This window comes from Epinephelus moara, chromosome 1 (assembly GCF_006386435.1).
Source record: "Epinephelus moara isolate mb chromosome 1, YSFRI_EMoa_1.0, whole genome shotgun sequence".
Lineage (NCBI taxonomy): Eukaryota > Metazoa > Chordata > Actinopteri > Perciformes > Serranidae > Epinephelus > Epinephelus moara.
In genome coordinates this window covers 39,434,055-39,459,716 of record NC_065506.1, presented here as the reverse complement: position 1 = coordinate 39,459,716, position 25,662 = coordinate 39,434,055, and the positions used below count along the sequence as shown (strand labels likewise).

At 42.0% G+C, this 25,662-nt stretch overlaps 1 protein-coding gene across 13 annotated transcripts in view; it reads right to left on the bottom strand.

Moving 5' to 3' along the window:
• The window catches only part of neo1a (neogenin 1a), a 254,047-nt gene that overhangs the window by 27,414 nt on the left and 200,971 nt on the right, over positions 1 to 25,662 (bottom strand). For 12 of the 13 annotated variants that reach the window (XM_050068070.1, XM_050068757.1, XM_050068925.1 and 9 more), the window contains exons 8-15: positions 21,410 to 21,644; positions 19,431 to 19,585; positions 15,185 to 15,333; positions 12,131 to 12,269; positions 10,132 to 10,181; positions 5,962 to 6,106; positions 2,528 to 2,638; positions 1,598 to 1,792 (exon numbers count right to left, since the gene is read on the bottom strand). In XM_050068070.1, the coding sequence (XP_049924027.1) occupies positions 1,598 to 1,792; positions 2,528 to 2,638; positions 5,962 to 6,106; positions 10,132 to 10,181; positions 12,131 to 12,269; positions 15,185 to 15,333; positions 19,431 to 19,585; positions 21,410 to 21,644 (1,179 nt within the window). The remainder of the gene's footprint in view (positions 1 to 1,597; positions 1,793 to 2,527; positions 2,639 to 5,961; positions 6,107 to 10,131; positions 10,182 to 12,130; positions 12,270 to 15,184; positions 15,334 to 19,430; positions 19,586 to 21,409; positions 21,645 to 25,662) is intronic. The other variant, XM_050068593.1, reaches the window with a different exon arrangement.

Here is a 25,662-nt window from a genome sequence, read left to right as displayed (position 1 = left end):
TCATTCCTTTAGCAGCAGAAAGCTAAGGCTTCTGTATTCCATGTCATCCCATTGTAGGCTCATGATGACATCATTATGCTACATCACATGTGGTGCAAAACCGTGCAAAAACATTTGGTGACGCCAGAGGAATGAATAATGAATCCATCATAAGGCATCAGCACTCTGCTCATAAAAATGAGCATATCTCAAAAACTCAACAGGTGTTGGTAAATGGTGCCACTTCTGTCTGGAAACCTGTGACCTCTGGAGTTCCACAGGGATCTGTTTTGGGGCCTGTACTGTTTGTTGTTTATATAAATGATTTACCAGATATGTCACAATCTGATGTGTATCTTTTTGCGGATGATACTAAAATGTTTAGAATAATTACTACAGACACCAACACAGCCCATCTTCAAGAAGATCTCCATAGCATGAGTAACTGGTGTGATGAGTGATTATTGAAATTAAATTCAGAAAAGTGTAAACATTTACACACTGGGAAATCTAACGACAATAAAATTAATTATACTATTGGAGAACCGGTGGTCCAGCACGTGGATGAGGAAAAGGACATAGGTGTAGTGGTTGATAGTTCACTTGAATTCCACACACACATTTCAGAAGAAGTTAAAAAGGCAAACTCCATGCTCCATACATAACACACAGTATCACACATTGTCAGGGGTAAATCATGGACAATTAGTGGTCACTGCTGGTTAAGATAAGCGAACTGTAACGCTTAGTGCTACATTTAGGGAGGCAAAACCTCTGCTCTGATGGAGGCATCTGAAATTCATCATTAAATACTTACATCAATTATTATGGTTGACTTTCATTGACTTCCATAATGTTTTAGCTTAGATTTGACTGATTTTAGCAATATGAAACGTTTGAAGATACTCCAAGAAATGACAAAAACAACAAGCAAAAGTACCACTGTAGGGCACAGGCAGACCATTGCTATTGCAGAGTTTAAAGGGTTAAAAAATGAATTAATCTAAAATCATGAAATTAGTGGTGGAAATAATTTGTGTCAGTTTCTCTAACGACTGATCCTACACAGAGAATTGGCACTCAGCACAACATTTCAGTGAGGGAGACCTTTCATTTGATGTTTCATTTGCTTTGATGACAGCGAGCATTAAAATCCTCCAAAACAAGTTTGTTTTATTTAAACAAATTTTTTTTTACCTTTAATTATTGTGTCCTCATTAGGCCAATCTGTATAATTAGCGGCTCAGGCGTGTGGTGGAGAGGATCTCATTAATTCTGTAAATACTGACTATGAGGCACAGATGAATTGCTTCATATTGTTTGTGTCTGCATTTGTTTGTTTGTAAGTCTCAAAGAGCCAGTCAGTTTATTTAAGTAGGACAATCACTGTGATGTTTTATAAATGCTAACATTTTGGGCGAAGTTACATTCGTCCACATGGCCCTTATCAATATTTGACTTGTGGTATTTGACAAATCAGTTGAGATTCTTTGGTGCCATTATGTAGGTGACAAATAACTGAGTGATCAAATCAATATCTGCGGAAAAATAAAACACAAGCATTGCAGTGTTTTCATGAACATGTAGCAGAACAGACTGAACAGTGGTTTGTTCTTACCGAGGTTCTCAATGGTGTAGTAGCGCTGCTTGTAGTCCACTTTGATGGTCTGAGCATGAGGACTGCCGATGCCATAACCGATGGTGTAGCCGCGCACCACAATGTCCTGGTTCTCTGGCGGCGTCCAGCTCACCACGATGCTGTTGACCAACGGCCGGACATGGAGAGAGCTCGGCATGTCCGGTACTCGTGATTCTAGTGATGAAAACACAAAAATGACTTAAAAGTACAGTTCACCACAAAATCAAAAGTACGTATTTTTCTTTTTACCTGTAGAGCTCTTTATAAATCTAGATTGTTTTGGCTTGTGTTGCCGAGTGTTGGAGACGTTGGCTGTAGAGATGTCTGCCTTCTCTCTAATACAATAAAACAAGATGGCACTCCACTTGAGGTGGTCGTAGGAACTATTTTCTTTCCACCGAACTACACCCATCAACTGATATCACTGCGCAGAGGGAAGCGTGCATCTACTCATGGACGAGCAGCTCTTGCTCTGGACAGTGCAAGATGTAAACATTAAGGGCATCCTCATTGGCTGAGCTCTAATGTTAATTAGCTCAGGTGAGCTGGGTGAGCTAGCAGTTGATGCACTGTTTTTTCAAATGTATTTTTGGTGCTTTGAGCACCACAAGCTGAGTGCCATCCAGTTCCATTATATTGGAGAGAAGGCAGACATCTCTGCAGCCGATATCTCCAACACTAAGCAACTCACACCAAAACAATCTAGATTGATAAACAGCACTACAGGCTAGAGGAAAAATATGTAATTTTGATTTTAGGGTGAACTGCCCCTTTAAAGCTGAGTCCTTTAATGCCAGAGAGACAATCAGGTAATTAAATGCTAAAAAAGACTCAGCAGTAAAAAGACTGGAAACATGAACTCTAAACCTGGTTTAATCTGTATTATTTAAGTACAACTGGTGCTTTTACCATCCAGGTCGCTCTCAAACGTCTCCGCCGTGGTCCACTCAGTGGCCGGTCCTGTGCCGTTCACCGTCATGGCCGACACCCGGAAGGAGTACTCCGTTCCACGCTCCAAAGCTGCACAGGCAACACAAACAGGTCAGAATCAAAGCTTGGGTATTCAGACCGAGCTGTAGCTGAACTGAATCTCAAGCAGCAATAAAACCTCTCATTAAAAACGTCTCTCTTTCTAAAACCTGATTTTATTTTATAATTTACTGCTGCTCTCCACTCAGCTGGTCAACTGGGGTTTCGCATCGCAGACACAATAAATATTTTGAAAGCAGAAATATTTTAAACAGATGCCCAATTCGTCTCTGCAGAATTTAAGGAGAAAATCTATAAGGCTGCCAGGGGACGGATCAAATGAAGGTTTCTTTGGTGCAATTAACTTTCTTTCCCTCTCATATCATTAAACTCATTCAGATTTATTTCTTCACCTTTGATTAATATGTTTTTGGGGGCTAAAAATGCATTTACCTTTAAAGAGCATTAAAGGGAAAGAGTGATATTGTAGCCAGCACAAAAAAATATAATAATAAGGGGGTAAAAAGAGTTTGAAAAAAACTTTAGGAGGATTTTTAGTCATATTTTAGAGTTATGTCTCCTTCAGAAAAAGCTGTTTCACCGCTGGGTGCCGGCTTTGGTATTCACAAAAGAGGGGAACGCCTGCTGACAAATGATGTGTTGCTGTATTAATTTGCTGTAAAATTTTTCATCATCGTCATATTGTCCCATTTGCACGCTACATGCTAATCCTGTAGTCTGTTCTCTCTGTTCCCACTATTCTGGGCCACCCTTGGGGGTAGCTTCTGAAGACTGCCTAACTATCCGTGCCTCCGAGGCTACAACATCTCCTTCTAAACGCTTTTGAACCAACAAACACCACTCTGTTTCACCCCCCAGAATGTTCTCAAAAATCAACTTTTAAGTGTATATTCTCTTTGATGCAGCACACAGCATGAGGCCGGGCCACTTGAAAGTTGCTGAGACAACATCTAATATTAATCACCATTGCTGTGTGTCTCTGGTGATATTGTGCATATTTTGGTGGGAGCAGCGGGTAACGCTGGGATACAGTAAGACGTGTAACTCCGTCTCAAAGTACTCAGATGAAATGCAGATGTTGACTTAATAAACAGACTTCCAGCCTGACTGACTCCAAACAACATATCAGACATGTCTTCAGTCTCAAAGATCAAGATTGTAAATATTGTAGCACGTCAGGCTGAGCTGACAGTATCTAAGTTACATACAGCCGAGATAAAATGGAGACTGATAGCATAAGTGTTTTGATGTAGGACCTATATAGAGCATCAAAAGGCAACACTGGGATTTGGTGGTCCCTGAGAACAAAAAACAAGTTTTCTTTCTGCAGGCACCATTTTGCTCATGCTCAGCAATCACATCAAAATATATTATAGAAAAGTCGGAGACCGTCTATGGATTTAATTTAATACTGCAGGAGAAGAGCTGCATTTTGAGTTAAGAGCACAAATCTCTCACAGTGTTATCACTATCTTAATGGCCCTGTTCACACTTAGCATCAAAATACACCCTCAGTGATCCAAGTGGACGGCTCTGAACACAAGTGTGAACACAGATATGACACAGATATGAGGAGCAAAGTGAGACTGAGCAAAAGTGTTGACTCCAGATGTATTAAAATGCATTTTGATGCCATGTGTGAACTGTTGTCCACCGCCGCACTAACTGGATACTATGGTTGGGTATTGAGTTTTGTACTTTTAAGGGTACCAACTGAATTACGTTGGTGCTACAGAGTACCAGTTCATGTTAAATCCTTCAGTCCAAACATCTAGGGCTGCACAACTAATGGAAATATTATCAAAATCGCAATTGGTCAAGTGCACTGAGGTGCTACAGAGATGCTCCAGCCCACAAATCATATTATAGATGTAAGGGAACGTGCTAGTTTGGTACTGAATGTGTGAATATGAGTGAAAAACTAATCAACAGACAGAATTAGGAGCTTAGTCTATTTATAAAAACCTCTAGAAAACCTAAATTCATAAGAAAGACTGTTTTCCCCCACGTAAGACAACAAAGAAGCCAGTTGTTTATTATTTCTGTACATTTATGACAGTGTACAGTTACTGTAAAGAGTTCGAGCCTCCTTTGGAGATCTGCAATGTCATTAACTACAAGACCCACAAGCCACTGGGCCAACTGAGCCAATCTTTGGCTCATTAAATAGCTTTAAACCCCAGAAATGTAAGTGATGTATGTTCCTTCAACACAGGGCCTCAGGCCATAGCAACAGCACTGGAATCTCCTATTGGCTCAAGTGAGGTGTCAATGAAAAGGCCAGGAGTTCACCTCCATTTGGCATCCAGCCGGTTGGTTTGTTTACATGCAAGACGGAGAAATTATGGATAATACGTGAAGAAATATGAATGTTTGAAGCGATGCAACAGCAGTTTGTGGATATCTACAGATGTAATAATGTGTTTGGACTAAATATTGTGCTGGATTTAGATCATCTGGACTACTGGCAGTGTGTGAGAAATGAACTGGGCACTGTGTAGGCAGAGTTTCTGTCTGGATAATATTGATCTGTGGATTTAAACTATGCTTTATAGGTCAGTTAGAATTGTTTGTTTCTTGTCTGATATAGGCATTTACTAAGCCTGCTGTGGCAGTTGTATCTTGAAATGGTCGGCAGTAATGGAATTGCGAGGAGTATAGCTTTCAAATGATATTTCGTATAAGTAAACCCCTTACACAACAACAAATACAACTGTTGTTTTACATATCTTAATAATCGAAAAACACCTTACGAGGGGCCCACGGATGGGCCGCTGGATTACATTATAAGCTTTTTACCAAGATGAATATTCAGATGTAACCTCTTTGTAATCACTAACAATTTGATTAGTAACTAATTTACTAACATGTTTTCTAAATATCTGTAACTGATTACAAATACATTTTTTTTGTAATTTAATTACGTAGCAGTTACATGTAACTTGTTGCCTCAGAACAAAGCACACATATGCATGCATAAGCAGTCAGACAGAGACAGATAAGCTCTATATGCGATTAAAAAAGAGCAGAGGAGCAAAATTGCTTTTTAATCTAGTACATCAACCCTGCAGCTTGTTCACATTTTAATTTTTCTTATTACAGAGAAAAAAAGGTAGTGTTGGGTACTGGTACTGAATTGCAGGTACCAAATCAATATTGGTTTAAATGTGAACAGTGTCCAAACCCATTAGGTGTAACTGGATGTGCAGTGCTTGGTCTAAACTGGGTCTTTAGCTCCTCTCCACCTACACAGACAGTAATAAATGCACCACATTCACACCCACTTGCAGCAGATCACTGGGCAGTCTTTCTGAGAAACTGCACCAGCAGACAAAAACTTCAGAGCCCATTACCATCGATGAGCTTGTAAAGCTGGGTGCCTCCGGTGGTCTCGGCTGCTTCACTCCTCCGGGATCCTTTCCGGTATCTGATCTTGTAGCCGGTGATCTCCCCATTCTGGCCGCCAAGGGGCGGGGGCTGCCACCGAAGCATGATGCTCTGAGGGAGGAAAAATAAGCGAGGATGAAACAAAAACCCACGTTTAGCACATGTGGGACCATCTGCTTTTGGGCCTGCAGCTGTAGAGGTGACCTCACGGCTTGGCAGGTACCATCACACCTTCCCACACAATTTGGCAAAGGTGTTTGTGTTAACGTAACTCTGCAGGTTTACTGTTCTGTTGGCCAGAAACACTGTCTCACCTGCCCCTCCCCTCTCCTCCTGACAGTGGTGCAAATGGGAGGGCCCCGCAAAAACAAACACCCCTCTGAGCACGGGTGACGCAGTGCAGATTGACGCATTAGGAAGAAATAAACACATGAATAATAGAAGGAGGTGTCCTGATGACTGGGGTGTGCACGTGTGCATGTGGTCAGGTTAACCCTGCAGAGACTCTGAGGCAGGGAGATGAATGCAGGACTTTTGCTGGCGGGGCCTCGCTGCACTGTTGTGGGATTCATGCATCTGAGTTTTTGTGTGTGTTTAAAGAGATAGGTGGGGGGTAGCCCAGCGTGGGAGAAGAGTTAATTAACGCTTCCCCACTGTCAAACTGATGCACAAAAGCCTGAATACATGTAGAGGGCGCGCGCGCACACACACACACACACACACATGCACGTTCCTCCCCAGCAAAGTCAGGGGAATTGCACAAATTAAATTTGTGTTAAGTGTGTTCAATTATTCCATTTTTCTTATTACACTATCGGTCCCAACTCGTTATGCGTGCTGCTTTCCTGCCTTCTTTTCCCTAATCATAAAAACCTGTTTAATTGACTTTTGGAAAATCACAGGAAAAGAAAGAAAAAAAAGGTGCAAAATAAAAATCACAAAAACACGATTTTCAGTTTTTCTTGCAGGTTAAAGATGTGCGGTTCTGCTTGACAAAACCCAAAGAGCAGACTGAATCTGAAATGCATGTTGATTAGTTTTTTCTTCTCCCTCAGTTCCATTTGGCTGGGCGTTTCTAACAGCTAATTGCATAAATGCTTTGTATCTATATACTTGTACCAGAATTATTGACTTAATGACTGTTTGCATTCAGAATTAAACACAATGACGACAAAGAATAAAAATTCAGATGACTAATTTCAATAATGCTTAGGAATAAAGGATGCCAGATGTTTGTTTCACAGTTTGAAATGGGTTTGTTCGGGCCTAATTGGAGAGGGACAGCTGGACGTACACTATCCATTCAAAAAACAATTCAGCTACAGTTCCCGTCCCCTCCGCAGAGCGTCTCCTCTCCATTTTACTCTTAACATTAGCATGAGTGTTTTCTCTCCACAAATCTCAGCTGAGTATCCCTCAGCATGGGTGGCCAGTTCTCACTCAAGCTGGGAGTGTGTGATAGGATTGTCTACCAGTTTTTTTTTCTTCCTAGTTTGCTTTGACAGTTCTCTCTCACTCCGGTTCTGCATCGACCAGCAAAGGGCTAAAAGCGCCGGCTGCTGCTTTTGTAGTCAATGCATGCACCCTGAGGTTTTCTGTATCTTCTTCTCTTTGCTGCTCGCTCTGTTTGCACTTGCTGTCTCACATGTCATGAGTGAGAAACATCTTTTATCAAATTTAATCCGTCACTTGGGTGGAAATATACAATAAACAGGCCTACAGCTCTCTGTTTGAAGATCAAATGGCTAAAGAGACAGGCAGCTCAGGCCGGTTTCCTGTTTTAATCAGGGAGCCTGTTGTGAAGCCTGCAGCCACCTCAGCAGGCTTATCTAATCAGGAGTGTCACGCAAGAACTACAGTATGTTTAACTGTAATAAATCTGATTTAACAACGATACTTAAAAAGAGTGTGAGACACCTGGCGTTGTCAGCTTGAGCTGTGAGGAATCTGATCCAGTTATCTCGGAGAAATTCAATCTAGATAAAAGAAATCTCACTTTCAAACACTTAAATCTGTTGTGAATTTATTCTATTCATCCTGTCTCCTAAAAAAACATGTTAACCAACAGGCTGAAATGGCTGTTACCAGGGTAGCTTCGTTCATAGCATCCTGATAAGCATTGATCTGGCAAACTATAGGTGAAAATACACCAAGACATCTATCTATGTTAACTGAGCTAATATGGCTGAAAATCATATATTTCGATTAGTGTCTTAAAGGGACAGTTGGGATTTTTTGAGTTGGGGTTGCATGTAAATCTGAGGCCATGGTCCTGCTGGATACCAGTGGATTGCCCCCTCTGGGTTGGGAGTGAGTTACTGCCGCAACCGAGGGAGTATCTTGGGGTCTTGTTCATGAGTGAGGCGAGAATGGAGCGCTTCTGCAGTGATGTAGGTGCTACGCTGGTCTGACGTGGTGAAGAGGGAGCTGAGCCGGAATTTACTGGTCCGTCTACGTCCCAGCCGTCACCTATGGTCATGAACTCTGGGTAGTCAAGGTCAAGGTCAAATTTATTTATATAGCACATTTAAAACAACCAAGGTTTGCCAAAGTGCTGTACAATCTAGAAAGCACTAAAGTATTAAAATACAACTATAGAAATAGAAAAATACAGTGACCGAAAGAATGAGATAGCAGATAGAAGCAACCAAAATGAGTTTCCTCCGTGGGGTGGCTGGGCTCAGCCTTAGAGATAGGGTAAGGAGCTCGGACATCCGGAGCGATCTTGGAGTAGAGCTGCTGCCCCCCGTGTCTAAAGGGGTCAGTTGAGGTGGTTTGGGCATCTGATTTGATGCCTCCTAGGCTCCTCCTGTTGGAGGTGTTTCAGTAGGAGGCCCCGGGGCAGACCCAGAACATGCTGGGTGGATTTTATATCTCATCTAGCCTGGGAATGCCTTGGGGTCCCCCAGGAGGAGCGGGAAAGCGTTGCTGGGGAGAGGGATGTCTGGAGTGCTTTGCTTGGCCTGCTGCCCCCACGAAACAGTCTCGGATAAGCAGATTAAAATGGATGGAAGGATGGTTATATGAGGTACTTATCCATAGTCAGTGTATTACCAACAGTAGAAGTCCGTCGGCACGACCCCAGTTTGGAGAAGCAGCAGGAGTACCGAAACGGAAGCTAAGCAAAGTACTGCTGTGGATGGGTTACCTTCGTGTCAGACAGCCCACCCCCTTCTATGCTCTATGCTTGTTAAAGCCACAGACAAAGTCACACAACAACACAAACAAAATAACTGATTGAGGCAGCAGTAGACCAGCAGCTCCTGTGTTCATCAATACTAAATTAATGTTTTTCTCAATGGAGTCTGGCTTTGAAGAAAACAACATAATGGCTTCATTTCTCTGTCAGATATTGCTGTCGGACTTGATGGTTAAGCAGTGACAAGATCTTAAATATAGTGTACACCTAAACCAGTAGTTAATGTTTTGGGTGGGACTTTCTTTAGGTTGTTAAAATACGTTTTTCTGCTGACCACTCTATAGCAGTACATCGCTGAGCTTCCATGTTCCTCAAACTGAGGGTGAACTGACCGATATCTAGAGTATCTTATACACTGCCTATGGATAAGTACCTCATACAACCCTACTTCAAAATATCCAAAGTATCCCATTAACTCCCTAAGAATTATTTTTACCGTGCCTACATCTCCCAGACTAATATTGTTCCATATCCATTTAGATTTGAGCCGCAGGCTTCTTTGCCAGATACTGTACAGATGGAGAGTGATACAGAAGATAAAACCTTCTGACAGGCAAGTCTCCTGCCGACGAGAGGATCGATGAGGGTTCACACACCCTCTTAACCAGCTGGGGCTACAGGCCTCTGACGCAGCTAATCACACAGAGAAACAACGGTGTTCAGGCCCGCAGGCTACATACTGTATTTGTTCAACTGTTTGTGTGTGTAAGTGAGTGAATGTTTGTGGATTTGGTGAAGCGGATATGTACACTATGGACCCAAACAGTCAAGCTGCAGGCAGTTTAGGTGCATTTCTCATTTGGGTGTTGCATCTGAGGGAGTGTGAGCAACAACTGTGAAAGCTTTTAAGTCCTCAGCAAGACAACAGAAAAATCGAGAGCAGTTAGACGTCCTTCAAACTGCGGTTTCCTGTTCAGTCGAGGAGACTAATTCTTACCTTTGAGTTCTGGACCTCCAGGGTGAGGTTTTGAGGAGGAGCACTTGGTACTGTGAAGCAAAAGAAAAGAATTCCTTTAGTGAAGAACAAAACAGAACACAAGCATTACGTTTAATCAGCTTATAAATTGATTAGTTGACTGACAGAAATGTAGCTGGCAACTATATAAGTGATTTTCAAGCATAGATAGATAGATTATTATGTGTCTTAAGGAGAAAAATCTTTTCCACAGTAGCTGTACAAACAGGAAAGACATACAGAATTATTATACAAATATTATACAAAAGAGACGGAGGGATGAACTGGCATTCTACATACCACAGTCTGGTTCTCCTGTAAAATCAAGACGAAACATACACAAACCTTGTGTGGCTTTTGGAACAAAGCTTGTGCTAAAATCTAGTCTATACCTGCGTCCAGAAGGGAGTAGGTTAAGTACTGGTGGGGACGATGCCCTGGATCATGTGTAATTGTGAGTGCTTTGCAGATCAGGGATGAGGTGCCACAATCGTATAGGTTGGAGGCAGAAGCCATGGCAAGGCAACAGGGCCCTGTTCATTCCTATGGAAGTTGCTCAGTGGCACATGATCCAATATGATGTTGCTGCAGTGTATATTTTTACCCAGATTATCGGCACTACTTCTGCATCATTGTGCCCACAGAGCAGGCGCACTAGAGACTTCCACTGACCAAGCCGGCTACTTCCAGTTTAGTGCTCTGTTAACTTGAATGGGGATAAAATAACAAAATCGTGCAGCTCTTCTCGACTTTCCAGATGTTATCAGACCAAATTGATTAAATTCTGATAATAAAGGGACTAATTTTGCGGTGGCTGTGACGTTAAAAAAATGTCTCCATTGACTGACAGACGTCTCTTTCACCACATAAGTCAATGGGAAAAAGTCTTTTAGGGCATGGCATCATGTCAGAGACCAGGAAGTTGTAACTCCAATATTTGGCCACTTTGAAAATTGGCTTCAAAGCCTGGTGCACTTCCCAGGGGGACTGGTAGGAACCGTATCACACCACAGAAGGAATAAGCATCTACTGCTAACTCACTTAGCACCACTGAGCTAGCTAACGTTAGAGCTCAGCCGAGGAGGACTTAATTAATGTTAACTAGGGGGTGTAAGATAATACATACATTTGAGTATCGCAATACTATATTTTGTGACACTGCATTGAGTTTTAATTAATGTACATGCAAAGATTCGTGGCATAGGTTCACTTCATGTTGTATTTAAGGTTCACCATTAATCGGTGAAAATACTTTTGAACGGCTACAAATTGGTCTATAGGTTAATCTTGCTACCTTTCAGTTTACTGCATTGCACACCACCCAGGTCGGGTGGAAGCTAACGTTAGCTAATGTCGCTGCTGATTCGGCGATTACCACTTTTAACGCCGTCGCCACCCAACAGCGCTGCTGTGGAAACACTGAACCCACCCTCAGGTCTCCCCCCCGTCGCCACAGTAAGTAAGCAGCTAAATTAAACTTTTAGCATTTAGCTAGAAATTAGTATTGTAACTACTGTTAGCTGAGTTAGCACCGTTAGCAGTGTCAGCAAGGTTAGTGGTGCTAACATAGTTAAAAATGCTAGGTTTAAAAAAATCTCACTGTGGACACCTGGAGGGAAACAGGTGGGCGGTAACCATGTATGCCATAACTGTAATTCCACAGCAACGCCGACCCAAACTGCGACACAAGCCAGTGGCTTCATTTTGAGCCGCAAAACCCGTTAACCACTGTTAACTAAGTTAGCACTACCGGCAGGTTAATCGCTAATTGCTAAAATAATCATTAATCACAGTCCTAATCAACTGCAAGTTAAAACTTGCTGTGAAAATGTTAGTTGCCAGATTTATAATTAAAATATGCTGTTGATGACTCCATTTTACATACATCTATAATACTTTACACAGTGGTATAAAAATGAATCAGGGAATGCCATAAAATTAAAGCAGTCTTCGTAGATTTTCCCTTCATCAACCAACTGACCGTCAGACAGAGTGCGAACTACGACGTCGTCAGTGGAGACACCTGGACCGTGCTTGTTGTTGGCCACCACACGGAAACTGTACTCTGTGTTCTTCTTCAGACCAGTCATGGTGTATGACTGACTGTCTATGTCCACATCCTGAAAGAGAGGAGAGGAGTTGTGTGACTACAAATACAAATATCAAGGTCTTCAACTCAGATATTAAAAATATTTTCAGATATAACAAAATAAGTCTTCATAGTTAAATGTGCTCACTGGAAATTCGATGTGTAAAGACGAGATGGAAACAGAACAAATCATGTAAAGTTAATATGAAAAAAGAAAATGTTTTATTCTTGCAAAGGTTACCTGCAAAAAGGGTAAAACACAAATTCATTTCAACATTTCACTGCTGACAGCATGTTGATAAATGCAGTTTTGTAATTTTAGCATCCGAGTTTGAAACTGGCACAAACATGCTGTAAACGAGACAGTTCAAATAGATTTACAACCCGAGCAATCTCTCAAATATGGCAGAGCTACAAAATGTGATGCCTGCTTTCATCATTTCATCACACTAACATTTCTGTTTGTAATTCTGTGTAAAAATGTCATCTTCCACTGAGAAACAAATTATGCCGTCTGTGATCACGACTTTTTGCTGTACAAATTGGGCACTCTGGCACATGCCCAATTACTTCAAGTCGATTTGCATTCAGCGCTCTGCTTGTGACATTTTGAGTAAAAAGTGGAGACTTTTGTGGAAATCTCATCTTGCTTCCAGAGTGGCCCGAGCGCAACCTCTGAACTCGGGGCAGATGATCGCCTGTGACCGCATCACCCCGAAGATGCATCATAGGTTGTCCCTGACTTCCCCACGTCCTTTAATATTTCATGTCCTTTGAGCACTGCGTCTTTCTAACTTCATCTCTGCTCCGTCCCTTTCCTTCACCTCTTCCTTTCCTTCCAGCCCTCTCTTCATCTCTTGCCTTTTTCACCTCATCTCTGGCTCTCTTCTCCAGGGAGCTGAGGCATCATTACTCAGTACGCTGGCTGACGTTTCATCCATTATCATATTAAAGGCTTTTTAATGCCTCACTGGCTTGCACACTGCTACTGCTGGGGCTGACTCAATATCTAACCAGCTAAATTCGACTCTGGTGACGGAGTTAGACCTGCAGAAAACCACTGGGTGAATCATATCTGCTTTCTTTTTGCACAATACGTGTTTCACTGTGAGGTGCATAATAAAGACTGTGGCCAAAAAGCAGTACAAAGAGTCTTTCGGCAAATGATTAGGAACTCCTTAGCTCATCACAATTTACATTAGGCTGTGCAGTCATATTCTTTTTATCTAATGAACCCTGCAGCACTAAGCGTCAGCTACATACAGTACTTCTCCTCTTACAATGTCTTGTAAGTGTGAGCAGTGACATGACGACATGAGCTGCATGTTTCTATCCAACTCTTAACAATGTGCCATCAATAAAATGACGGCAAAACAGGCAAGGAAACATTGTGAGGGCCTGGACACATGTCGCGTCCTGCTTGAGGTCAGGCTCTGGGTGCTGCTCTGTGCCTTCTCTGTGGTAACTTTCAAGGGTGCAGAGGCAGGTTGTGCCTCATGTTGCAAAGCAAATGACAGGTTTGGAGTGGATCGTCTTCCTGGCGTTGCTTTGGGAGTGTGTATTTGGCCTAAAGTGTTGTTTGAGGGACAGATATGAAGCTCTAGGTAGCCCCTGTGCATAGAATGATATTTAGAGAAGAAAGTAAAAATGTCTGCTGGCTGCGATTTGTTGGTCCTTGTCCCGTGACATGCAGTGTGTGCTGCTGTTTAGTAATAGTTGATCTTTGTCTGTCTCAGGGTGCAGTCGCTCTCGTTTTTGCACAAACAAACATAATGTGTGTTCAAGCCCTGATGCTGGAAATATTACATATGTTTGACGGCTGAGTCAGAATCATAGTTCAGTGTCATCTCTTTAAAAATATGGCACTGTATGTTAAAGGAGCTCTATGAGTAATTCAGAGTGTACAAGTTCTCTGCACAAGGTTTTCAACATATAGGTTGCTGAGCCTCTGGCTAATAGCTAATGGTGCTAACTCCATAAACAGCGCAAAACAACTGCAACAGTGCTGACAGAGCTAATGGTGTTAACTGGGTGGAACTGGAAGGGTCAGCAGTACGCTTTTGCATTGACGTCGTCCAGATGTCAGCGGCAACTGCCGTATGAGTGCAGTGCAAAGCAGCAGCAATGAGCTGGAATACACACATGCACAAACAAGCACACGTGGCCGGACCCTGTACCACAACACATCACAGAGCAACTCGGACTTCAGCACACGCCATGGTAGCAGGACTTCATTTTCTGCTCAGGATGCCATGGCTACGCTATATCTACTATCTACAACTATTGCAGCTTCTTCTGGACAAGGCGAATTTTCTCTGTTGCCATCAGGGCGTTGTTACTCTTTATCTGCTTGTAAAACTAACCTGTATTCAAAATATTTTATTCCCTCTCCAATTTGTCTTTTAAATTCTCTGTAATTTTTTGTTTTTATTGATAATCACTCTATTAACATTTTTATTATCTATAGATTCCTTTGTTTCACTGAACTCTGTGGCATATTTTTTATTGCTGATTTTTATTTACTACTCATCTATTTATGTGCTGACATGTTACTATATGTTATGTTATAGCATGTGTGCAAAGCGTCTGAATCTCTGAATCTCTTTCCATAGCAAAGAGTAGTTTACTACTATATTAATGCTCTGAATGTTGGATACAGAACCTTTCATCTGAAATCATATCCAGATTTCACTTGCATTATTAAGTTCTGTATCATTTCTTTTTTTTTTCAATCCATCTTAATGTCTTCACATCAAGCTTTTTATTATTTTGTTTCTAAATCTATTGTTTTGTGTGAAGCACTCTATAACTTCATTATGAAAGGTGATGTTCAATCAAAAAAGATCTTTTAATTTATTCAGTCACCAAATCTGTCTGCATTTCAGATACCTGAAAAGCTCTCTCCTAACATAATTAACAGCTGAGTGAGCAAACACCACGTCCTACCTGTTCGGTGCCAAAGCTTTTGTCTGTGTAGTACAACTTGTAGGTGAGCATCTCTCCGTTGCCAGTGAGCGGTTTGTCCCAGCTGAGGGACACAGAGGTTGGCGTGTTGGACACCGCCTGCAGGTTGGGAGCAGGGCCGGGTACTTGCACTGGAAGAAAGACAAAATTAGAAAACCATCAAACCTGACAATTTTCCTTTGTTTTATCTTGAGCTCTCTCCATTTTCTGTTGCATTCTGTTACATCTTGAGGACAGGAACTCAATTTAGCAATGTCCAGTGATCGCTGCCAAAAACACATTTCTTGGCTACTTCAAAGCCACATTTCCTTCGTGTTAGCGAGAGCTGAGACCACGAGACGGCTCAGTCCGCTGCAGCTCTGAGGAGACCAATCTGTCCCCTCTGGACTGGGCTGCCAGCCATGTTTGATTTTCTTGTTATTCCCACGAGAAACAAACCGAATGTGTGCCTCAACAAAAACATCCATGTGCATCTTGCATTCCACTAACATCTGCCTCAAGCCTATATTCAGTGTGGCAGACAGTTTATCTCATTTGCGCCGGAATATTCAAGACAGGGAGGCAGGATTAGACAGAGATGTGTGTCTGTGGATCAGCTCTAGTGTTTTTTAAGACACAAAGAGAAGGGCAGAAATGTCTTAAATGTTCAGCCATGTGGTACTATATCTAAATGTTTACACAAATACAAGAAGTCTACCTTTAAACTCAGCTGTGTTAATTCTGTTATGATGATTAATATTTTTAAACTTTAAAATCTGACATCTTATAAAAACAAATGAGAACATAAACATTAACGTATGCAAGTTTATGTGAACTTGTCTGATTAATTTACAGTCCCTGAGAATAGGGGACTATAGATAAACAGGGCTGGTATTTCTACACTGTTCATCTGATGCAAATGTGAACACACTTAAATTAAAGCTGACAGTCAGCACTTTAACCTCTAAGTAAATTTTTCATTTCACATCCAGTGTGCTGGAAGACAGAGCTAACATAACATAATATGTATCACTGCCCTAATAAGTTGTGACTGCCCCGTACATAGAATATGTCAGTAAGTATATGGGCAGTGACATTTCTTGTTGTGTCTGTACTGTGGCTGTATACTGGACTTAAACTGACAAAGTGACTGTGACGTTAAAGTGCTGTCAGACGTAGATCTGTGTCTCTACTGTATGAATCTCGTAAGCTTTGGCTGCAGATGTTTTTGACAGAAGAGAGAGGCAACCATTTGTAAGACTGCACGGTAGGGGTGTGCGGTAACAATAATGTGCGGTAAGAAATGGCAATATTCCTGCTTATTGATGTTGTAAAAATTATGATCACATTGTTTAAGCATGCCATTGTGTTGTGCAAGTCTGGAGGATCGTTCCTGTTTTATTCTATAGCAACTGCAACATCAGCAGGCAGTTAAAGATAAGGGAAGTCCATCATTATATCTGTACGAGGAAATGAGAGAAACAGAGAGTCAGACACAGGTCGGGGACAGTGTCATCTGGAGGACAGTGTGAGAAGACGTCACACCAACTGAAAACCATTGTTATCTATGAAGTCTGTACTTGATAGATTAGGGGAACTGAAACACCCGAACTCCAACCCCCAATTGTACTGTATAAAAGCTTGCAGTAGATGCTCCTCAGGGAGCCTTTCCTCTGTAACCTCATCTTGTGTGTTGCACTGTGAAACGCTCCTCTTGTACAAGATAATAAATTCTGTTAAACTTTGATATTTCGGCTCCGGTCTCTATTTGCTTTAAAGGTCATTACAAGCAAATTCTTATGACAATTGACACAAAGATGTCATAATGTTACACACAGCAAGAACCTAGGCTACCACCTACGCATGTGGCCTATGCCGTTGTGAGCATTTATACTTGTGTGGTGGTTTGTTATGCCGTTGTGAGCATTTATACTTGTGTGGTGGTTTGTCTGTGTCACTCTGCAGTTACACCTCCAAAACACTAGTTGGCAGCGGGGTTTCTGTGAAGTGCTATTAGGTTAATTAAAAACACCTCCAAAACACACGTTAAACACAAGTACACAAATTAGCTTCACTATAACTCACAGCATTCACAGACAAAGCAGTTGTCTTTATCTGGACACATATTCCCCACAAATACAACATGCTAATGTTTTTAGCACAAGCCTATGGCATTTTACATTGTATAAATTAGCCTAGCAACAAGCGACAGTTTCCTCTGCTCATATGAAGCCAGGATAAATCACACACAAGACTTAAAATGCTATATTTGAGGAGGCTTTATTGTCTCCACAATTTATTGTTTCTTATATGTGAAATTAAAGTAAATAAAAGTTTCGTTTCCACTGAGGGAAATGGTTTCATCTTATAAAAATAGACAAAAGGTCCACGTTGACTTGTAGTTACATTTCTGGGGAGGTGCATTGTCAGGCTACGGCGTCAATTCGACGCAGAAGTATAAATCCCGATTTAATTCCAAAAAGGGGAGTGACATCAGTAGTGTGGAATCAGTGCTGTCGTGAGGCCTTGGCGTCTGGGACTACAGCCCTAAATGTTTTATGAAACACCCCGGACTTTTCCGACCCTTTTCAAAGTAAACTCAGTCAGTGGCTCCTCTGGCAGCCGCACAGCATCTCTCCTTCTCCTATCTCGCGGTATGCACGCAAGAATCGGCGCTGCCATGTAATTTTGTCATAAACCTGTCGTAATGTAAGCCTACGCGAAGCTTGACAAAGACTTAATATGTGTAAATATATGAAAGTCTTCGTAACATAACAGCCTGTCAGAATCAAAGCAGGTATGTGTGTGCATGTGTGGGTTGGGAGGTCTGATGGTCAGCGCTGAGTGACACAGCGGGAAGAGTGAAGGAAAAATGGCAGAACATACAGGTCCAGGTGGAAAAACAAAACAACTCAGTCTCTTTTGGATTTTTCCAAATGAAAAGGGAGGGTAAGAAGAAGGCTTATGTCATAAATTTTAATTAATTTACTTATTTTGTTGCCACTGTTTGTGCTTGAAATGAATAAAAACATGTTTTCAGTATTTTGTCCTATTATCCAGAATAAAATTATCACTAAAACACGCTGAAAATCTGATATTTTTTGAAGGCCATGTCACCAACTCCTAGTGCACAGATATCAGAGACGTGGGTTTGAGAGTGTGTGTATGTGTGTGTACAGGTGTATCAAACCAGTCTCTGCTGAGAGGTGACACAGTGCAGCCTTGTGTGCACATGCCTGGCACTCAGACGCAGGTCAAAAATTTAAGCTCCAATTCGTAGCATGTTGTTACACTAAAAGTGCACATGCACGACAGAGATATACTGCACAGGTACAGGCCGCCCTCACTGCTATCCCCACGGGTGGCTAGCCGCCTGCTGGCAGGCATTAAGGTGTAGTGTGTGTATTTGTGTGTCTGTGTGTGGATACGTTCGCCCTCCAACCAAGGACACCAGTAGAGAAACGGCGGCTGACCTACAAAGTGACAGTGACTGAGCTGTAGCTGAGCCGGGAGGTGAGGGACATCCACCCTGACAGTGTGCAGGGAAATCCCCGTCGCAGCACTTTCAATTGTGGGTGAAACTGAGTGATTTGGAGCAGCAGCCATGGGGAGGCTTACACACCAAAACACAAAGAGAAGAGAAGAAGAAGGGAACCACTTTGTCCTCTCGCTCCCCTCAATATTTCCTGTGTGTCCTCAGCTCAAAAGCAGAATCTCTGAGCAGACTGTGTGAGGGAAATGTTTTAGAAAAAACCTGGAATACTAATTTCAGATGTTCCTTACACAGGTAGGCACGGTTTAAAGCAACACACACAGAGGGATTATAGTAAATGTTGGGGCATAAACAAGAAGAGGCTTATAAGAAGAAAACGCTGCGTTTCTCTGGTCTGCTGTTGGGTGGTCTGCCATAACGCACAGCACCAAACAGCCTCCTCTGTGTGTGTGAGTGTGTTTGTGTGTGTGGTGTCTGTTTGAAGTGAGCGTATGCTGAATGTGAGTGAATATTTGTTTGTGTGAACGTTTATTTGCACATTTGTGCGCTCCTTTTGAGTGCATCCTGTTTGCTTCTGTGTGCCAGCGTGAACATGTTTCCAACAAACTGGCTGGAGTTTGCCTTTATGTTTATGTGTCCTGTTTACTGAGCACATATAAATGAACGTTTGTGTGTGTTTGTGTTTGTGTGTGTGTGTGTGTGTGTGTGTCTCTTTTTTGTGTTTGTGTGTGTGTGTGTGTGTGTGTGTCTCTTTACCTTCAGCCTGGGTGGCCACTTTGAGCGCTGCGGAGCTCTCTCCCTGCCCGTTGCTGTTGTGGGCCACAACCCTGAAGCGATATTTGGTGTCTGGCATGAGGTTCTGGATGGTGACCTGCATCTCACCGGGACGGCTGGTATTCACCACTCGCTCCCTGATGTGGGCGCAAACACACGCACGCACACACACACACACACACACACACACAGCAGAACATTTTAAAAACTCAATGTCAACTCAAAAATGTCTTCTATTTACAAAAAACAAGATACATTTTTAGTGTGAGAACATAACTGGAAAGTTTAGTGTACTACATAAACTGATGGATTATTGACTGTATTCGTATTGCCTGGTGGCATTATGTGCAGTATTGTAACATCTTGTTAATGGACATAAATGTGTATATTTCCTGCCTTATTGAAGGGGCTTATTTCATTATTGACTCATCCTCCAATTTATTTTCCAATTACCAGATAAATTATTTAGTCTATAAAATCTTCCTGAGCTTTGGGGTGACATCTTGCTGAATATGTCATAGCATTGGACCAAAACTCAAAGACATACAATCAACACTGATATAAACCTGAGAAAAACACAACCCAATTGTACAATTTTGAAAACCACAGATACATTACACGTTACCTACACAGATACGTTGAGACTTAACATTTCTCAAGAACGCTGGTGAAGGTGGGGTCAGGTGTAGGCACAAAAACCAGTTGGTAATATTTAGGAAAAGATCATGTTATGGCTTAAAACACCCATGTTAGGATGCATGAAAGCTGCTTGAAAAGCAGGTACATGTCAGTAAAAAGCACCCAGGTGTAGTGCCACAAACACCGCTGGGAAACGCTGCAATGTGCCGCTTAAAACACCCAGGTGTAGTGCCACAAACACCGCTGGGGAAATATTACAATGTGTTTGTGAAACTTGTAGAAAAGACTCCTGCACACTGAATTGGAAAAATAATGATTTAATGCTGCAATATTTCAGTGACTAGACCTTCATCAGGCAAACAGGACCTGATGAAGGTCTAGTCACCGAACCGTTGCGGCATTAAATCATTATTTTTCCAAGTTAGACAGTGTGCAGGAGTCTTATCTACAAGTTTTATTCTTCTCGTCCCTCTCCTGTGATGCAAAAGTCATCATATGTATTATATCACTTAAGAAACATTGATATGATACGTATGAAACATGCAAATGTAATGTATTTGTGGTTTGCAGAAATGTACAATGAACATTTTCTCCAGGTGACTCCACTGGAGAAGCAGCAAATTCTCACATTTGGAAAGCTGGAAACAGTTAATGTTTGATGAATGACTCAAATGAGACATTTTCAGTCCATCAACTTGTCAGTTAATCAATTAATGGACCAATGATGAGCACATTAGCACCTATCTATCTAAAGTAGAACCAGTATATTCAGTTCCAGCTAAACCAGCACATGTAAAACCAGCCTTCTTTGTCTCCATGCATTTGCACACACAGTAATGTATGCACTTGCATCTCGAGCTCCAGCACAGGGTAAAACACTTTTTATGCATAAGGCCACTTCTGAAAATGACTTACAGCTATTTTACAGGGAAAACATAAAAAGTAGCCAAAACGCTGAAGGAAAGTGTGGAAAATCCTCTCAGCTTCTTAAATTTCCTCCTCAGCCGTACACAGTAAATCCTCTACACATGAAGCTGAGGGAAAAATCATCACAGAGCCACTTAAAAAAAAAAAAGTGTTGGAACTGAATTGTTTTGTTTATACTTGGATGTTAAAAGGTAATCCTTTGAGGAAGGATGTTTGTTTTTAATTAATTAACACTTACTGCTATGCTAAGTGCCTTAACTGCCTTAATTGGATATTTTCAGAGTGGTCTGAGACTACTGCGCAGGAATGTATGTGTATTAGTACCCTGCTGACTCCAGCAGTAATGTGTGTATTAGTACCCTCCTGGCAGTGGTACAGTTTAGTCTGTGTACTACCTGCTAGTGCCCTCCTGGCTGTAGAAAACAGAGTAGGTTAACTCGTCTCCATGGGGTTCGGCTGGCGGGCGCCAGGTCAGCTTGATGAAGCGGGTGGAAACCAACGAAGCCACGACATCTCTTGGGGCGGAGGGGGTGGGCCCTGCTGGACTGGCTACACCTCCGGAGCCTGGCGTTACATGGTCAGTAGTGTTAGGAGTCAGTGAGGGGGGAGGGAAAGAGGGCAGGGCTACATCTTCGGGTTGGGAGTAGGAGGAGGAGGAGGGAGGAGGAGGAGGAGGGAGTAGGGAGGGGTGGGTGCAGCGAAGACGGGGAGGGGTGGGAGACAGTGGCAGCGTGGGAGGGGAAGAGAGGCATCCGAAAAGGAACAGGTCGAGGAGAGGAGAGGAGAGGAGAGGAGTTGAAATGGAAATGACAGTGAAACGAAAGAAAGGAAGGAAACAAAAAAAGAAGAAAAAACAAAATAACAACAACGTAACAAAAAAAGACTTTTGGCGTGACAAGGAACCACATAAATAAAACACTTCTACTACACTCACAAAGCTGACAAATAAAAGCACAATACAAGGGGGACTACACATGCAGATCTACACACAGCTCTCTAATGTCAGGGTAGTGGGAGCAGAACATAGCGTCATACATTTCATTTTCACAGACGACCTTCCTGCCAATCTTTGATGAACAAAAATGATTGGTTTGCATTTTTATCATTTTTATTAACTAAAAACTGGCAGGTGGAGGTAGACTTTGTTTTGACGGGGACAAAGCCACCTTCTAGCCTCTCAAATGCACACAGGAAGCCCGTCTGTGCTCAGGGAATCAAAATGTTTTAGTTCAGACACAGTGCATCAACTGAACTAACCCAATCCCTAAAAAGGTCTAGATTCTCTCAACTAACACACCAGATGAAGTTTTTGAAACACGTTTGCCGTCACATTCCACAGCCTGGCCACAGAAATGTTCGTGATTTCATTTGGTGGTTTTTCTTTCTTTTTTGGAGGAACAATCTGCGGTCAGACTCAGCGGGATCTGCTTTCCATTTGCCTGGCAAGTGGGCGAAACGAAACCATACGGAAAGAATGTCAGTCTGTATGACATTTCCATTTGTTTGCAGGTCAGGGAAATTGACTGGAGGGCAAAGCCGAGATACGGAAAAGGAGCACGGAGAGTGAAGTGTGCAACCGGTGTATTATTACTGCAGAAATTGTTCTGAAATGCAAAGCGGCTGCCGGCGTATTTGTCTGTCATGGCATGTGGACTAACCACTAACCCGGCTTTTCAATATTTGTTTACATTTCAAATTCCCAAAGTTCACTGACTTCTGTTATTGGAGTGATATGAAGCATTTGCTGCTATTTGGTCCACGTACATGTCTCTACTCACACCCATTTAAACACTCTGATCTTTGTGTTTATTAAGAACTGACTGTGCATTTGCACAAACCTCTGGAGGAGCTTTAGCTTTAAAGGTCCAGTAAGTAAGATTTAGGGGGATTGAGTGGCATCTAGTGGTGAGGATTGCATATTGCAACCAGCCGAATCCTCCGCAGAGGTCTCTTCCCCTTCAAAACAAACAGACCTGGTGATTAAAACCAGTAAAAATGCTGAATAAAGTAGTCTGAAGTTACAAATCAGTTTTTGCCAATGCTGTACGGCATGTTGGAGATGGGCTGCTAACCCAGCACCCGCTAGTGTTTGCTAACCCTTTCCTCTGATAACATAAGATCCAGACGTTCAAGAGGATTTTATGAGGAGCTGAATTATCCTCAAAGGTCTCCTCCTTTTCAAAACAAAAGCATCCAATGATTTAAACCAGAAAACGCTGGATTATAAGAATATGATCATGGCCCAGTACTGAATGAATTTGTTAACTGGTGTGACCTGTTGCTCCTCCACATCAATGTGTCTAAGAACAATGAGATGTTTATTGATTTTCGGAGGAGGCCCTGCCTTCCTGCTCCTTGTGTGATCAAGGGGGAGCCGGTGGCAGCAGTGCAGCAGTACAAGTATTTGGCCACTGTCTTAGATGACAAGTTGAATTTTGATGTGAACACTGACAGCATCTTTAAGAAGGCAAACCAACTCCTATTCTTTTTTTATGAAGCTGAGGAGTTTTGATGATAGGACGATCATGAAAATGTTCTGTTCTGCTTTTATTGAGTCCGGTTTTTCTCTGAACATTCTCAGTTTGGTAACCTGAGTCTGACAAACAAGAACAAGTTGGAAAAAGTGATCAAGTTGAGCTGTAAGAACACTGGTTCAACATCCCCTCCATGTTGAGTTTCAGATGCTTCCATCAGGGCGGAGGTTTTGCCTCCCTAACTGCAGCACCAAGCGTTACAGATCCTTCGTCCCATCTAGTCTCACTTATCTTACCAGCAGTGACCACTACTTGTCCATGATTTACCCGTGACAGTGTGTGATACTGGATTCTGTGTGTTTGTATTGTACTGTTTTGTTGTACTCATGATTACTGTCTGTATCTCTAATTGCCCCTTGGGGACATTAAACTTTTACCTTACCTTACCTTTGAAGCAGTTTCACGTTTTTCTAGATAGGGAGAGACTACTGTAGATATGCCCAATATGAATGACCCCATCTAGAGCCAGTTATTGGTTTGTCCACTCTGGGCTCCTGTAGAAACATGGCAGTGCAACATGGCAATCTCTGTAGACGAGGACCTGCTCCCTATGTAAATATAAATGGTTCATTCTGAGGTAACGAAAACACAACAATTCTTATTTTCGGGGGATTATACACTTTTAAAAAAAAGACATACTTATTATATTATATTCCACTCCTACCACTACATGCCCCTGATTCCTACACACTGGACCTTTAAATTAATGTCACAGCGTTTCTAGGTATGTTTACATCTGTGTGGGCATGTGTGCACACAGAGTACACTCAGCAGCCTCTGGCAAGTGACACCTTCAGTGTTGTGTTGACTCTGTACTTCAGCACCTTGGATTTGAAATGAAACAATGATTTATGAGGGTAAAGTGCTGACTATAATCTTTCATTTCAGATCATCTGACACAAACCTAAAACAAAATCAATTCATCATATATGAGGTTTGAAAAAGTCGATGCCTGGCTGAAGCTACAACTCAGACATATTAGCAGACACTCAATATCTTCACTTCTTGCTTATTTCGGGGGATTTTTCCCTTCAGTCTCGTTTTCAGCGAGTGAGACTCAGATGGATCGAGGTCAGGTGACTGATGTGGTCAGTCGAGATCATTCCACTGGCTGGTCCTAAAAAAACATCAGTTGCCTTGTCTGTATGTTTAGGGTATATAAAATTGGGGGATTAATGTAGAACACTTCACCCGATATGGATGTCAACGACCTCAAATATTAAAGCTGGAAGTCGACACTTTAACCTCAAAACCACCGTTTCATTTCAAATCCAGTTTGCTGGAAAGGAGCCAGACACAAAGGAAAACATATCATCTTCCTAATACCCTCTGACTGCAGTGTAAATTACCAGATGCTGAACAATTATCCTCATTTATAAAGAGAGACACATACACACACACACACACACACACACACACACACAGAGCAGAGAAAACAACAACACTGGTGTCTCACATCATGAGGCTATCACTACACAACCATAAGCAGGCTCACAGGATAAACAAAAGCTTGAAGTGTGTTTGTTGACGAGGAAGCACTTCCTGCATCACTAAAATGTGAACGCACGATGGAACACGATCCAAGGAACACAGTGGATTATACACAGTGAGAACGCACAACAAAGACTGTCACAAATCAGTTCTGGAGACAAAGTTCCCTTCATAATAAATACAGAAAAACCCTCAGAAAACTGTGCCAAAAAAACAAAACAACACAAACTAGAAAGGCAATCAGAGAGCGCAGACCTTTGCCAAGGCCAAATGCCTTATCTTGCAACATCAACAAATGTAAATAACAGTTTGTGTATCCGCCCTGTAATTCGGATTCCCTCCAAAATCTAATGGGTTCTTCCTTGGCCCATGCTACATCCTTTCTTCAAGTTTCATCAAAATAGGGCCAGAGATTTTCCATCATCCTGCTGACAAACAGACAAACAATCAAACCGAACCTAAAACAAGAGAAATACTCAATCTAATACTGGGAATGTTTCACAGACAGGAAACATGGGGGAGATCAAGAAAATAAATTGAGAGATTCATAAATGTGGTCAAAAATATTTGAAGACATCTTGTTGCTTTACTTTGGATTGGCAGACCCCAAACTAACTTCAGTA